We start from the raw sequence: 16,271 nt of genomic DNA, 5'->3' as shown, positions 1-16,271 counted from the left end.
TGTGTTGCATGGGAAATGTAACTTCCCATGCTTCCCAGCCCAATGCAGCAACGGGATGGCACTGGAAACTGGAATTCCCGTGAAACACTGTGCGAATGGATTCTGCTGGGCATGTGTCAGCGTGGAAACTGAGCCCATAGAGCCCCAGAGCAGTTCTGATTCTGAGGAAGAGCAACAACCCGTGGGAGAGGAGCCCGCTCCTCTCTCAACGGCGCAGCTGCAGGGAGAGTTTCAGACCAGGTTATGGGATGGAAGCAGTATGGTCACCTGGCTGATAACTTCTACCACAGAGTGCGTTGGGGGGTGCAACCCGGTTGGTTCTTCTAGAGTTCTCAGCAGCTTTCGATACCATGGACCTTCTGGGTCGTTCCCCTGAGCTGAGCTTCAGAGGCCCAGTTTAAAGTGATTCCAGCTGTGGCACCATCTGAAGAGGACGGACCTTGCCTCGGTTATCCAAACATGTGACCTCCAGGCTGGACTACCGTAGTGTGCGATATGGGGGGCTGCCTTTGAAGACGGTTCAGAAACTCCAGCTCATGCAGAATGCGTCCGCCCGAGTGTTGGTGGGGGTGAGGTGATGTGATCACGCAGTGCCTATACTGCACTGGCAGCACTGGCTACCAGTGTGCTTCTGGGTCCAATTCAGAGTGCTGCTTTTGGCATTTCAAGCCTTCAGTGGCTTGGCACCAAGTTACTTGAAGGACTGCCTTCACCCATATCAGCCCACCTGCACTTTCAGATCAGAAAGAGAGGCCCTTCCCATTTGTCCACCCGTGAGAGCAGTCAGGTGGGTGATCACACGTAAGGGGGCCTTCCCTGTAGTGGTCCCACACCTTTGGAACTCATTGCCATTGGAGGTCCACCATGCTCCATCACTGCAGGCATTTAAGAAGGCCTTGAAAACATATAATTTAACCGTGGCCTTCTCTTAATATGACTGCTGTTGTTGTTCTTACTGCTGTTATCATTGTTGCTGGTTATATTGCTGGCTGTTATTGCTTTTATTGTTTTTATGTTTCAATCACTTTTCATGTTTTAACTCTTTTCATGTATTCTATTTTTGTATGCTGCCGTCAGAGGGCTTCTACCTTGAAAGGTGGACAAGGAATGTTTTCAATCAGTAAATAAATAAATAAAATCCAAAGCCTGCTTCAAAACTGCTTTTCAGTACATATAAATGTGAGAACATTATATTTATAATTGCTATAGTGGACTTCCCTCTTAAGCACAGTTGAAAAAAACTTTACTGCCCCATGTTGCTAGTCATATACATCCCCCCTAGTGTGAGATATGTTGGAACAAACCTCTGAGTGAAGCCACGCCCGCTCGCACCCCTTGGCCTGGCCCCTGAAGGAACCCTCTGTCCACCGCAATCCCCTGAGGACAAGGTGTGCCACAGCAGGGGGAAGGGACTCCCCCCTTGGACTACATCCCCCTCTTCATACCGTATTGACTATAAAGCTGTGTGCTTGTTGGAGGCGATCGGTAGCCTTCAAACACTTGGGCACATTTCAGTCACTTTAAATTGACGAACGCAGTGTAAAAACTAAGGGCAGCATCCGACACGTCTACTCCGCCTCTGCAGTTTCTGTTGCCTTTCTGCGATCTCGGCTGACCTGCCCTGTTCCAGCAAGGAGTCTTTCTGCTCATTTCCTGCGTTATTTTTAGAAGAGAGCGAGCCTTGCTGCACAGGTTCTTGCAAGCTCACAGGAACAAATGTACCCTGCCCTACCAAAATCCAGAGGGGCACACCTGCCGGGCTCCCAAGCCCTGCTTGGGAAGGTGGTATGTGTGTGTGTGTGAAGAAAAAGAGAAGCAGCTGGGAAGGGAGAGAAAAAGAGCGCGGCTCGGGGCTGGAGGAGGAAAGAGAGCAAGATAAGGGGTGAGGGGTGAGAAACAGCAAGGCTCAGGCTGGCGGGGAGGAATGGCAAGAGAACCAGCAAGGCAAGAGACAGGGAGGGACGACAGGGAGATAATGAGGTAAAGAGGCAGGGATAGAGAACTACCAAGGCTCAGGGCTGGGAGGGAGGGGGAAATAGGAAGGCAAAAGGGAAGAGGGGAGGGAAAGAGCGAAATGGGACTACAGCAAGGGAACAGGGGGTGCCCCCTACCCCCGCCCGCACCCATGCTAGGTTCACAGTATGGATCAGGGCCCCAGGCTAGGTTCACAATCTGGATGAGAGTAAGGAAGAACAAATACCATCTCTGCTGCCTACGTCTCGAAAGTGAGGCCTCCTTTGGCTCGTGACCATGCAGTGGTCCATCAAGTGAAACGCTTGCATTTTCAGTGCCTTCAGGCTGCATCACTGGGAATAGGCAAGGTCTGTTCAAATGGTTCCACTCCAATTGCCTAAGAATTGGGGACCCTGACTAGTCTGAGTGACATCATCAGACATGCCAAAGCTGTATCATTCTAATCTCAGGACAAAAAACGGAGAAATCCAGACTTGGTAACTGAAGATTAAGAAACACATTTTCACATTAATTCCAATTCTTCGTGAAGCATGACATATAAAGCATCAGTTTTCCAAACATTGACCCCCATCTCTTCAAATAGCATCTTTAGTCCAGGAAAAAAGTGCAAGTAAAAAGTAGAGTATCTTCCCATTATAAACTGAAACATGAAAACGTCTGTCCTAGGATGTTTAAATACAGAGACATGGTTCCAAGATGCAACAGGCTGCACAGCACCCTCCAGGAAACCCAGTCTTCCAGATTCTGCCCAAGAGAAAAAAAATCCTTCTTCCTCCCCACCATGACTGCTCAGGGATGGCTTCTGCACGTTTGCCTAGCGATGCTCTTCATCACTGGAATCTTGTCTCAGGGTTGTAGCCAACTTCGCAGCAGGCTACAACATGCCAACAGGAACATTTTGGAACTTCTGAACAGCAGAATGGGATCCACCATTCCCCTGCAATGCATAGACGATGTAATGAACTTCTCACCCAATGAGGAAACCCTCATGAACGCTGCTGAACCCCAGGAAGAGCATGCCAAGGTGGCCATACATGAAATCCTCCAACAGATCCATCACATCTTCCAACAAGACCATACTGAAATGGCTTGGGATGAGAATTCCATCAGAGATCTCCAGATTGCACTGGATCAGGAAATTGTGAACCTGGCACCATGCTTGATTGCAGAGAAGGGGGATGCCGTCCCCCAGCGATTGAACAGATACTTCCGTGGGATCAAGGACTTCTTGAAAGAAAAGGAGTACAGCCTGTGTGCCTGGGAGATTGTGCAGATGGAAGTTAGGCAATGTTTTCTCTTGACCGATCAACTCATCAAGAGGATCCCAAATTAAGGTATTGCATACTTTTAAAAAGAACAGGCTGGATCCAGATGTAGTCATGATCACAGAAGTCCCGCTGGCATCCACAGGACCTGTTAGTCATAAACAGCTTAAGTCCCATTATCTGCAGCATCTATTCTAAGCATGAGTCTATTCTAAGCCTGTCTCCAGCCGAAGTAGTTAATGTGATACGCAAGACGGGGTGTTTTCAACTGCATCTTCCCATGAAATCTAGAAGGTATTGCATACTCTCAACTAGAATAGGCTGGATGCAGCAAACAGGTCCCTTCTTTGAACTGAGTTGAGTCACTAAACACCTTTGTAGCAGGAGGCAGAGTTCGCATTTCTGCGGAGTCTGTATCAAAACTCTGATTGCTCCTGATTCTACATGTTTCAGGTTTCAAATAATGACACAAGAAGGGACAGATTTCAGAATGAATAGGGAATTTTCACCACTTCTCTTCTTCCTTCCAGCTTTGCCTGCTGCCAATGATGCAACGGAAACAGCTGAATGAAACTGCAGCATGAAGAGACCGCCCAAATCATTCTGCTTTCTCTGGTTTCCTCCAAACAACATATTTCTAGAAAGCAAAACAGCTGCTATTTCCTGCTCTACTTAATCTGTGACTACATTGGACTACTGACTTAAAAATAGCAAGATGTCATTCGATATATGCAATGCCACATTGATGCCTTATACTGAAACTGAAAGACCAAAAGGAAAAACAAAACATACAGGAGAAAGGCTGCAGAAACAGTCGAGCCAGAAGATGCTCTCCACCTTCTACAAATCTCTGACGTTTCGTTGGATGGATGTTTCTTGCTTTTCCCCAAAACAACCATCAGTGGTGGTGTCCAATATTAGTCTAACCAAAGTGCCATTCATTTTGCTGGGTCTAGTCTAAGGACAACTAACACTGGATTCAAACCAAAGGTGTGTTTGTTGGGGTGTGTGTGTGTGTGTGTGTGTGTGTGTAGTATTAATGTATTCAGATTGTCCTTGGAGGGATGTTCCAGCCTCAACTTTATCAGCAAGTTCTACCCTGACAGATAGAAATTGCGATGCTCAAACCACCTAAGCTCAACACCCATAATGTTGTTGATTGCTAAGGTCTGTGCCTGTAATGACAGGACTGAGACTTCTGCCTGTCAAGGGGTGCAGATCTAGTGCAAAGGATGAGACATTATTCCTACATGAAGAATGTAGAACAACACTGATTGTAGTATTATTCCATTTTCAATACTGATCCTCTTACGACACTGTGAAAATGTGATTTATATTTTGGGGACTACTATTTATATTCATCCTGCTGGTCATGATGAGCCCGTGTATTCATTTAATGCTATTTATTTATTGCCTGTATTTAGTATTATTTATTTAGTGTCTTAATTTAATAATATTTTGTATATACTTCATATTGAAAATTGAAGAAGTTCTTTTGATTAAAACCGGTAACTCCAAAAACCATGGGTACTTTGGTTTCCTTTGCGTATTTCAAGAATATCACCATGAGAGACACGGCAAAGTAGGTAGGCTGTGAAATATGGCAGCTTAGATCACAGAAAGAAGCTGGGGAGCGCAGCCATGACTGACTTGACATAGCAGCTTCTGATGCTTCTCTGTAGGATCCTGAGAGGCAATGTCACCTTGCCATGCAGTGAGATGCATGAGGTCCAGACACAGGTCTAGGTCAGATATTTCTATTCAGGTAGAAGTGCGCTTTCCCACCTTCCGTTGTACTGAAGAACTGGAGGTCCCTTGGGCTTCCTTTCTGCCCAATCATGCCTCTTTGCAATGTCAGACTCCACCCTCAGGAATCCCTTCTATTCTATCCAAAATTTAGTGCATGAGTTCTCTTTCCTGTCTGTTTGGCACTTTCCAGTTCAGGAAACGGGAAAACTCTGCTGTCCCACATGTTTCTCTGTCTACACGATTGTAGGCCTGCTCCAGTGCTGAGCAAAATGGGGAGACTGCAATGTGCTGAAACGGGTGGTGGCCTCACAATTCGAAGTAGTGTTGGTTGACAATGATGCTTTAGTTCCACTCCAATCAGGTCTCAGACCTGGTTATGGGGTGGAAGCAGTCTGGTCACTCGGGCTGATAACTTCTACCATGGAATGGATGGGAGGAGTGCAACCCGGTTGGTTCTTCTAGAATTCTCAGCAGCTTTTGATACCGTGGACCTTTTGGGTCGTTTCTCTGAGCTGAGCTTAAGAGGCAATGTTTTAAAGTGGTTCCATTAGCCTGAGGAGTGCCACAAAGATCCATCTTGTCCAACATGCTTTTTAAGATCTCCAAGAAACTACTGGGGGAAGCCATCTATACGTTTGGGCTGAAGCGTTGTCAGTATGCATATGATACTCAGCTCTACTTCTCGTTTCCATCTTCACATCCGAGGGAGGCTGTAGAACTCTTGAACCAGTGTCTGGAGGATATTTTTGGATGGATGAGAGTAAACAAGATGGAACTTAATCCCGACAAGATGGAAGTACTGCGGGTTGGGAAACCAACTACTCTGGAAGGTAGATCACAACTGGTCTTCAGTGGGGTTGCACTCCCCATAAAAGACCAAGTGCATAGTCCAGACCAAGTGCAGACATTACATGGAAGATAAGGAGCGGAAACACAATTGAATTGTGAACTAGCTTTTGGTACTTCACAAACAGGGCGAGTATCCTATGCTGCCGGTCTGCGATCAGGGCTGACTGTTCCCATCAGCAAGCGGCCAGCCCCATCAATTCTGTTGCTCAAGCAGGGTCCACTTCTTGATCATTAGAGAGTTAACCATTCCCAGAGGAGGCCCAAAAGCAAACAGAAATGCCTTTTCTGGAATGGGGCAGGTTGGCAGATCTCTTATATTTGATGTTCCTCACTTGGACATTGCACAATTGCAAGTTCCTTGTTTTTCCTCTCGCTGGATCTCTGCTTCTGTGCAATATCTACAGATGTCAGAGAAATCCATAACGGATTCAAATGAGTTCAGGTTTCTCTGAATCCAGCCCATGGTGGATACCATATCAAACCAAAATTCAAAATGTAGTGCACGAGTTCTCTTTCCAATCTAGTTAGCCCTTTCCTTCTAAGGAAACAGAAATACTGTGCTGTCCCACATGTTTCTCTTTCTACATGATTGTAGGGATGCACCAGTGCTGTGCAAAACAGAGGGAGTGCCCAGTTCATGGTGAGGAAAATAAGCCACAGTGGATTATTTCCCCCGCCATGCATGCCGGTTGTCTATATAAGAGATCTATATAATTACCTTCACCAGTGCAGCTTGCCATGTCATGTGAAACTGGCAAGATGGTTTGTTGCCATGGTTAACAAGCCACCCAGAACCCATGGGCTGTTTTAGGGCTCTGGGGTGGCTTGTTAACCATGGTAACAAGACATCCTAGGCAGGTTCGCATGACATAGCAAGCAGCACTGGTAAAGGTTATTCTTCTAAGCAGAAACTAAACTTTTGCCCTACAGTTATAATATAGGCAAAACATTCAGATGGTAGCCGCATTGACATCTATGTTGCTAGCTCATCTTAGAAAAACTGGCAGGAGTTTCTTGATGCAGATGTGGTGACTTGGAGGCATCCAAAAATGAGTTAGAATGAGTTAGAATGCCGATGAAATAAACCATGTTTGCAAGAGGGGCTTCTGCTGGGCATGAAAGTGGGATAGGCCTTGATGTGGGATGATGTGGTGCAAAGATGGACGCTTGGCACCCAGCCAGGAGCTTCAAGCGTCATTCAGACAGAAAAGCTGTTGGTGGGATTTTTCTTGAAGGCACACTAATAGTCATCTAAATCCCCTCAGCAACAGGCTCAGGTAACACCTCCACACCAGAAATACACTACAATGTTTTGTTCCCAGGTTGTCTTTCTCTAGGACTAAAGGTTTATATCTGGCATTGCCAATATGGCAAAACTGCTACATGAGTTGAGTAAGAAAGGGAAGCCAATCCAGTGGTCAGTAGAATAGGTTATGGCTTCCCAAGAGCTGTAAATGACGCATGTGAATGCGCCCATCTTAGCTTATCCAGTTTTTAAGATCCCATCCTTTCAGACACTTGGGTGATACAAATATTCAAATTGTATAGTAAACACTGGAGGGGGACCCTACATGTTTTCAGTTGTATGACTGCATGGGGTTTCCATGGCTACAATTGTATGTCATTAGGATTCTCTTTGCGCAGTCCAGAACCCGGCTTTTGCAGTATTCTCAATTGCACAGAGAGAGTCCTACATCCATATGGCTGTATGAATGTAAGCTACACAGAGACATTTAACTCAGTGTATTTAGGATACTATTCAACAAATCTCACACCTCATGCATTCATTGTATACAGTCTGAATTTCTGTATAGAGCTATTCCTGCTAGTCCTTATGATATGGGAGCAGTGACAGAATTAGGTGGCAAGGGATTCCAGTTTCACCATCAACAAAAGTCTCTTTGCATTGCATTTCTTGGTAAAATTGTTATTCATAAATAAAACCAAAATCAGTTCTCTAGATATTGACGCTTCCTTAGAATAGCATTTTTAGCCTGCATGGTTTTTAAATTGATATGGAAAGACAAAAGTGAAAGTCCAAGTGGAGTATGTTTTTCAGAAATCTGAAGAAAAAGGAAGTTTCTATCCCTAAATTTTTAAATACAAAATTATAGCCCAAAGAAGCCACATAATCTGGAGCATCTGCCCTAAGACCAAACCTTCCAGATTCTGCACACCTGAAAAAGAGCGCATCCCCTTCACCTCCACCATGCTCGGAAAGGTTTGGCTTCTGCACGTTTGCCTAATGATGCTCTTCTTCACTGAAATCTCATCTGACGAGTGTAGCCAATCTCACAGCAAGCTTGAAGAAAGTAACAACGACAACTTGGAATTGCTGACCAAAAAGATGGGATCAACTGTTCCTCTAAAATGCATGGATGATGTAATGAGCTTCACATCCAAACCCAGTGAAGAAAATTTCAAAAAGATCAGTCAGTTGCGGGCGGAGAATGCTACAGTGGCTATACAGGAAATCCTCCGGGAGATACATGACATCTTCCATCAAAACCATACCGAATTGGCTTGGGATGAGAACTCCATAGCCATTTTCAAGGCTGGACTGGACAAGGAAATTGAGAACTTGCGACCTTGCTTGAGTACAGGGGATTACATTGATATCATCCCAATAGTGAAAAGCTACTTCCAAAGAATCAAGGACGTACTGAAAGATAAGCGGTACAACATGTGTGCCTGGGAGATTGCCCAGATGGAAGTTAGGGAATGTTTTGTGATAGTTGGTCGACTCATCAAAAGGATTCAAAATGAAGGTACTGTGAAATTTTTTAGAATAATGGTTTTGCTTAGAACCAAACTAGAAAATTACCTTTACTTAGCTACCAATTAGGGATGCATAAACCACACCCACTTCCCACCAAGAAATGTTCACCCTCATATCAAAGCCTTTTCTGCTTCCCTCAGAATTTATCAGATAATTTTTCTGAGCAGAATCTAAAACTTTGCCTCACTATTGCAATGTATGCAAACATCAGTACATTTCATTCTGGGTAGCAACACATGTCATTGATAGGATAGTTTTATTAAGAATCTGCATGCATGTCTTCTGTGTTCTCACTGACCAATTTACTAAAAGTTTTTTTGCTCCCATTGAATGTTTCAACTAAGCCAGGAGTTGCCAATTTCATCTCAGAATTGTGCCTCAGGTGACATTTCGGTGCTCTTCAAATGCAGCTGCAGGCAGCCTTTTTTTGTGATGTGAAATCACGTGGCTTGGGGTGTTGCATGAATGATGCAATCAGGGATAATGGATAGTGCCAACTGCCTGAGAAAAAAGTGCACATTATCTACTCCACCCATGCTATAGTATGATTCATACACAGCTGCCAGCCACGTTGGAGCACATCACAGTAAAACATATCCTGGCCAGCTGCTTCTGAAGGGCATCTCAGCGGCAATTCTAAAATGAAAACAATGCAGCTACATAGATTTAATGCACGAAACTTACCATATTTTCTCACATATAAGTCACTACATTATATCATGTATGTATGTATGTATTTAGTACTAGCACAGAGGTCACTTATTTTACTCATATCAACTCACTAAATGTCTTTACCTTCCCCTGACCTGACTTGCTATTGGGGTGGGGTGGTGTTTTTGCACCTGGCCCAGTGGTGAGGTGAGAAGCAGCTTCAAAGAGAGCATGTCGGGCCCCAAAAGGAACACAGCAGGACATTCAATGCCCTGATCCCCCTCTGTGGCATCCTCTTCCTTCTTCGGCTTAGCAGCAAGGAAAGTGGTTGGGGCTTCTGCATCAGGAAGCTGTATGTGTGTGCAGTGGAGGCTGGTGGCTCAGATTTTGGTAGGGCTGTAATTCCATTCTGGGTTTCAGCCAGAACCAGCCAGAACTCTAAAGAAGCTATCCAAGGTGCTGAACGTATTTTGGGATAGGATTCAGCCCCACCAGAATGAGAGCCACCAGCCTCCACTGTGAGATATAGATAGATAGATAGATAGATAGCCAGCCAGCCTATTCAGGCATTCAGAATCTGTGTTGAATCAACATGTGAGGAGAAGGAGTGCTCTGGCCGCAGGCCTCTCCTGGAAAATCATGGTTCTTAATCATGTGGAGCACCACAGGAGGTGTTCCTCTTCAGACCATCACCCTCCATGAGTACAGGGCAACAGAAACATGTAAGGATCGCCACGGGGCTAGAGCACTCCTTCTCTTCGCGTGTTGATTCGACACAGATTCTGAATACCTGAATAGGGAGGGATGGATGGATGGATGGATGGATGGATAGATAGATAGATAGATAGATAGATAGATAGATAGATAGATCTCACACACACAAAGACTGGATACATGCAACACTAACACACACTCAGTGGTTGAGTGTGGGGTGTTGTTGAACGGTGGGTTGTTTGCTGAAACATGGGTTGGTGTGTTGTCTGAACCCAGGACATTTTCTGCAAGGTGGCTTGTTAACCATGCAGTGTGACTTGTTAACCAAGCCACACTGAACAACCCAACAACAAACCATGGGTTCTCAGGGTGGCTTGGTTGAGAAAATTAAGCCACACTGCATGCATGGTTAACAAGCCACCCTGTGGAAAATGACTAGGGATGTACGAAAGTCACTTACCTTTTCAAAGGGTGACATTTGCAGTGGGGGGGAGGCACTCTGTCCCTCCCCCCGAAATTCTCTCCGGCCAGTTCCACTCCGCAGAGATTCCACGGAGCTGCTGGGCAGCCTGCAGGGATGCAAATGGCGGCTGCTGTCGCCATTTGCGTCCCTGTATTTTGCCGTGATAGGCTACGTAAATATTTATGTAACCTATTGCAGGGGGGAAAAAAACCAGCGGACACAAATGGTGGCAGCTACGGTGGCCGCCATTTGCGTTCCCTTTTTTTTTGCCGTTTTAGCCTATGAAAATATTTACGTAGGCTAAAACGGCAAAAAAAAAAAAGGGAACGCAAATGGCGGCCACTGTAGCCGCCGCCATTTGCGTTCACTGTTTGTTTGTTTTTTGCCGTGATAGGCTACATAAATACTTACATAGCCTATCACGGCCTCCGCATGGAGGCAAATGGCGTCCCTGCATTAGCTGTGATAGGCTACGTAATTATTTACGTAGCCTATCACGGCTGTAATGAGGAAGCGAATGGCGGCCGCAGATGCGGCCGCCATTCGCAAGTCAGCGCGGACGGCAGCAGGTAAGTGCTCCATTTCGCGCGCTTTTCATGGGGGGGGGGCGAGGGGCTTCGTTCCGCCACGGATTTCGGGGGGCCGAATGCACTGGCATTCGGCCTCACCGAGATCCGAGGCAGAATTCTCTGACATCCCTAAAAATGACCTGGCTTCAGACAATGTGCTACCCCGTGGTTCAACAAATAACCCACACTCAACCACTTAGTGTGGGTTAGCATGTCATGTGAACAGCCCATATTAAACTGAATCTGCCCCTTAGTCACTGCAAGTGGAAGTTGGGAGTAGATGGCTCAGGCACATCATCCTTGGTGGGAGGGTGGATTCTGAGTCCATGTCCATCTCCTGTTTGAAAAACAACAGGATGCTGAATGTACTCATATTTGGAGAGCTATTGTCAGATTTGGGGAAGTTTCCATTAAATCCCTCAGTCATTCATTTTTACTTTCACATTTGCATATACATCAAAACAAAACAAAACCCAGTCGCCTTTCTCACAGGCAACAACAAGAAAGGGTGGTGGTTCTTTTGATTTGGCTGATTTTTCTACAGGGGGGTGTACTGGTCGCAGTTCTCCTGTTAAAGGATCTTGTAGAGCTAATGGGTAGTGGGTATGCAGCGAAAGGTGAGTGTAGCTTGAGGGTATTCAGCAGGTGTAGTGTAGGCTAGATGCATCAATGTTTAAAAATTTTTGGGAAATGGGGCCAAACAAAGCATTGCAATAAAGAGGGCTTAAGAAAAGCCCAGTGCAGAGACAGCCAAATGTTGTAGTGGATTGTTCAGAGGAAAGTGATGATCAGGAGTTGGGAGAATTCTTGGCTAGGTTTAGGGAACTGCAGGAAAAAAAAGATGTCAACAAAGTGGGGAACTGAAGTGCATGAAGCTCGGGGGTCAAAGAAATCTAAGACATTTATTAATCTTACAGCTGCTGCTGTAGCTGAGGTGAATAATGAGCAGGCCACAGATATGTGTACTCTCCCATCCGGAGTACAGGCCAAGCAGGAAGAATAGCTGGAAATGGGTGAGTATTCTATGGAGTAGTAGGTGACAACGGTAATCATTTGCAGCCTGTCGTTGCCCAGTGGTTTTATGGTACTCCTAGTGAAGGGACTTCTTGAGTAGTACAGACTTCAAGTGGGGAGGGAGGGGGGATCTTGGAACCGAAGCTCTGAGGAGGCTTCTGACTACACACACTCTCCATATGTATCTTGTGACCAGGTGGCAATCAGGGTCGGCAGGCGGGAATGCCAGGCTGCTATGGAGCAGTGGAGGCTGGTGGCCCCTATTTCAGCGGGGTGGTGCATCTGCTCTGGGTTTCAGTTAGAGCCAGTCAGAACTCTAAAGGAGCTCTCCAAAGTGCTGGACCCTAGCCCCAAAATGGGCTCCGTATCTTGGATAGCGCTGTTAGAATTCTGTTTCTGACTGAAACCACCCCACTGAAATAGGGATCACCATCCTCCACTGCTATGGAAGTCATATGTGGCATCCAATGACACCACTGGTGCGGGGACGACAGACTGGGGAGCCATTCGGAGTGGCATATACAACATGTCAGGCTCATTCTATGAGGGCATTATTCCCCTTTGGAGAAACAGCAAAATGTTTCGGATTGGCCTGATTGGTGAGGCACGCTCTGGGGTGAACTACTGCCAATCCTTCTGTGTCCGTTGCAGGCTGCTGGCCTGCCTCAGGTTGCCATGATCCACCTGGGAGAAAATGATCTGGGTTTTGGCAAACGCATTTCTCTGAGTCTTCAAGGGAAGAAGGAGCTGGGGCAGGTGCTGGCTACTTTTCCAGCTTTTAAAATAATATCGTCAGATATGCTCTTGCGTGAGGGACAGAGAATTCGTGATCCCAAACAAATGGATGGGGCTAGGAGTATTTTATTTATTACATTTCTATACCACCCAATAGCAAAAGCTCTAAGAATAATAAGTTTCAGTGGGTATTTATATTGTCTGTTGGGGGAGGATCATAGAATCATAAAACAGTAGGGTTGGAAGGGGCCTACAAGGCCATCAAGTCCAACGCCCTGCTCAATGCAGGAATCCAAGTCAGAGCATCCCTGACAGATGGCTGTCCAGCCTCGTCTTGAATGCCTCCAGTGTGGGAGAGCCCACCACCTCCCTAGGTCATTGGTTCCATTGCCGTGTTACTCTAACAGTCGGGAAGTTTTTCCTGATGTTCAGCCAGAATCTGGCTTCCTTTAGCTTGAGCCCATTATCCCATGTCCTGCAGTCTGGGATGATCGAGAAGAGATGCTGACCTTCCTCTTTGTGACATCCTTTCAAGTACTTGAAGAGCACTATCATATCTCCACTCAGTCTTCTCTTCTCAAGGCTAAGCATGTCCAGTTTTTTTCAGGAGTAATACAGCATCCTGCCATTGTGCATTTCTCACCTCAAATATTCCATGATGATGGAGTTTGCCTGTCAGATGACGGTTATGATCTGTTTTGGAGGGATCTGCAGAGGAGTTTGAAGAAGTGCATCTGTCAGTGGGGTGGTAGGCAGTGGCTAGTCCCCTCCTGTGGCTGTTGTAGTGTGGGATTCTGGGACAGTTGGAGAAATAACCATTTGGCAGTGGAGGCTGGTGGCTCTGATTTTGGTGGGGCTGTAGATACATTCTGGGTTTGAGTCAGAACCAGCCAGAACCCTAAAGAAGCTATACAAGGTGCTGAACCACAGCCCCCAAGTAGTGGATTCATGGCCCTGCTGAAATTGGAGCCACCAGCCTCCAATGTCATTTGGTGAGTACCCTGAGGCATCTTTTAGTATGGAGGGAGGCAACCTCATACTGGCTCCTTTAAGTCTGCATGGTTTGAGGGCAAGAGCTCTGCTTGGGGCATGCCTGACTCATGGACACACAGCTGCAGGGCCTGCACAGGGGTGATGTGGGCAGACCCTCCTCAGTATCACTAGCCATTGATCCAAGACAGGGCAGCTTGCCCAGAAAAGGGCTCGGGATGACAGGGTATTGGTTCATTTGCCTCAGCTGCATAGGGACCCACACTGGAGAGAGGGCATGAATTACTTGGTAGGTTGAATGGTTGGAATATGCAGATTCCCCCCACCCCCTGCTTTGTAAAAGTTCATAAATGTCGTTGCTCATTGAATCCCAAATAATTGACTCCTGCCGCTTCATTGCTGAGTACGACTGCAAAAGCTCGGTAACAAAGTATAGTTCAGTTTTCTGAGAATCCATATCACAAAAGCTTTGTGCTCGGTTCTATATTTGAAATCATGACATAAAAAGAGAAAAAATAAAATAAAAATGAACGGGGAATTTTCACCGCTTTGCTTTTTCCTTCCAGCTTCACCTGCAGCCAGGGATCCAGCGACAGAACAGTTAAATGAAACTGCAACATGAACAGAGCGCACAAATAGTTCAGCTTCAATTGGCTTCCTCCAACAACAACATTGCCAGAAAGCAAAATAGTACTTTTCCTCTTCATCTGTTACTAAATTGTTTCACTAAGTTTAAAATAGCAAGATGAAATTTTGAAATATGCAGTGCTACATTGATGCCTTATCCAGAAAATAAAAGGCCAAAACATACTGGAGAAAGACCAAAGAAATGGTCAAGCCAGAAGATTCCCTGGTATATCATCTCTGTCTGCAAACCCTCTCAAAGTTTGCACTGATTCCAACATGAATTTTACCAGCAAGTTCCACCTTCAGAGAAATGAACTGTAAATATGAAATTCTTTGAGCCCAACAGTTATTGAGCCCAGTTATTGATTTGGAATCAATAATATAATTGATTCCAAAGGTCTGTACCTGCCACAGGCCTAAAATTTGTATTTATATTGCTGGCCAACTTGAATACATGTAGTTATTTATTGCCTTCATGTAATGCTATATATTATTTATTATATATTTTCTTTGAAAGCTACGCACATTCTTTCTATTAAAAGTCTCAACACCAAAAAAATATGGGCAGCTTGTGTTATTTTCTGTATTTTAAAAACAAGAAGCATGGGACACAGAAAGCAAGGGATGTCTTCTCCAGGTTCATTGTCTGGATGTCCTTTACACTGATTCCAGCATGAACTTTATCAGCAAGTTCTGAACTCTGAGACATTAAATGCTCACTCCATTTAAGACAGAGATGGGGAAACATTTTTGCCCCGAAGGCCACATTGGCACCCACCCCATGTCAAGGACTGCGTGCCAGCAGTGTGTGGGGTTATATGCTAAAGTGGGTGAGGCAAAATCCATACTCCATACTCTGACAGACACACACTCCTTTCGCACCCACCCATTAACTTGCTCAGTCACCCACCTCATTCACACACCATCCAAACACCTGCTTGGTGTTGGCCATCTCTGGGAGCTCTAGCTCCCCGTCAGAAGAGGATTCCTCCCGTGGGGGAATGACACACGTGTACCTGAGAACACAGAATGTTAGGACCTTCTGCTGTGGCATGACATTCACACAGTAGTCGATTATACACTGTGCTGGGCTAAAGTGAGGGAATTAGCTCATGGACAAAGATGCTGTTCCAAACTGTACAAGCATGATCACCAATGTTCATGGAAAGAAACCAGTTGGTTAATATGCCACCCCCAGCAGACTATTCCTGGCAGACCATTCCTATTAGCAGTGATAGAATGAGAAAAGATGGAGGGGGGGGCACTGTGATTTGCAGGATAAAGAGAGCAGATGGGATTGTCATTTCCCTAGCAACATCTGCTGTCCTTATCCTGCAAATCACAATGCCCACCCTTCCATCTTTTCTCATTCTATCACTGCTAATAGGAATAACCCATTTTAGTCTGGTACAGTGTATAATCTACTACTGTGTGAGTGTCATGCCTCTGCAAAAGGTCCTAACATTTTGTGTTCTTGGGTACACATGTGACATGCCCCCACTGGACGAATCCTCCTCTGAGGGAGAGCTAGAGCTACCAGAGCCAACACCAAGGAGACATCTGTGGCAGGAGTCCTGGGGGACCCTGGGCCCTCAGGGGAGATGACCATGGTTCCATCCCCACAGGAGGAGGGTATTTCTATCTCTGAGATGTACCGTCCCCATCTCAGAGTAGCATTTTTGGACTGCATGATTTTAAATATATATATGGAAGGAGAAAGAGGGAAATAAAATATTTTCATAAAGGAGAAATCTTCATAAAAGACAAATGAAAACCTCCATCCCTGAATATTTAAATTCAAAGACATGGTGCAAAGATGCAACAGACTTCAGGGCATCTTGTAGAAGACCCAATCTTCGACATTCTGCACTCCAGTAAAGGCTACATTCTTT

At 45.6% G+C, this 16,271-nt stretch overlaps 2 protein-coding genes across 2 annotated transcripts; both read left to right on the top strand.

Moving 5' to 3' along the window:
- The first annotated feature begins 2,755 nt into the window (after nt 1-2,755).
- LOC146352644 (interferon kappa-like) lies at nt 2,756-3,390 on the top strand. Its single transcript, XM_084832137.1, has one exon. The coding sequence runs from the start codon at nt 2,756-2,758 to the stop codon at nt 3,305-3,307; it is 552 nt and encodes a 183-aa protein (XP_084688263.1). The 3' UTR covers nt 3,308-3,390.
- A 2,184-nt stretch (nt 3,391-5,574) lies between these two features.
- Nucleotides 5,575-14,357, top strand: LOC146352643 (uncharacterized). The gene is made up of 5 exons (XM_084829669.1): nt 5,575-5,818; nt 7,952-8,605; nt 12,224-12,324; nt 12,679-12,783; nt 14,319-14,357. The coding sequence occupies exons 1-5, from the start codon at nt 5,575-5,577 to the stop codon at nt 14,355-14,357; spliced, it is 1,143 nt and encodes a 380-aa protein (XP_084685795.1).
- The last annotated feature ends 1,914 nt before the right edge of the window (nt 14,358-16,271 follow it).

The sequence above is a fragment of the Heloderma suspectum genome, chromosome 2 (genome assembly GCF_057233095.1).
Source record: "Heloderma suspectum isolate Gila_16-S chromosome 2, 16-S_ref, whole genome shotgun sequence".
Lineage (NCBI taxonomy): Eukaryota > Metazoa > Chordata > Lepidosauria > Squamata > Helodermatidae > Heloderma > Heloderma suspectum.
Note: the sequence above shows the minus strand (reverse complement) of the source record. Positions and strands in the feature narration are given on the sequence as shown.

What these genes read in the sequence shown, in the direction of transcription:
- LOC146352643 (XM_084829669.1), top strand. Translation starts at nt 5,575, where the DNA reads ATGCTTTTTAAGATCTCCAAGAAACTACTGGGGGAAGCCATCTATACG. An exon ending in GAAACCAACTACTCTGGAAG is followed by an intron (nt 5,819 to 7,951) that starts GTAGATCACAAC and finishes ACAAAATTATAG; the next exon opens with CCCAAAGAAGCCACATAATC. An exon ending in CAAAAGGATTCAAAATGAAG is followed by an intron (nt 8,606 to 12,223) that starts GTACTGTGAAAT and finishes TCTTGTGACCAG; the next exon opens with GTGGCAATCAGGGTCGGCAG.
- LOC146352644 (XM_084832137.1), top strand. Translation starts at nt 2,756, where the DNA reads ATGACTGCTCAGGGATGGCTTCTGCACGTTTGCCTAGCGATGCTCTTC.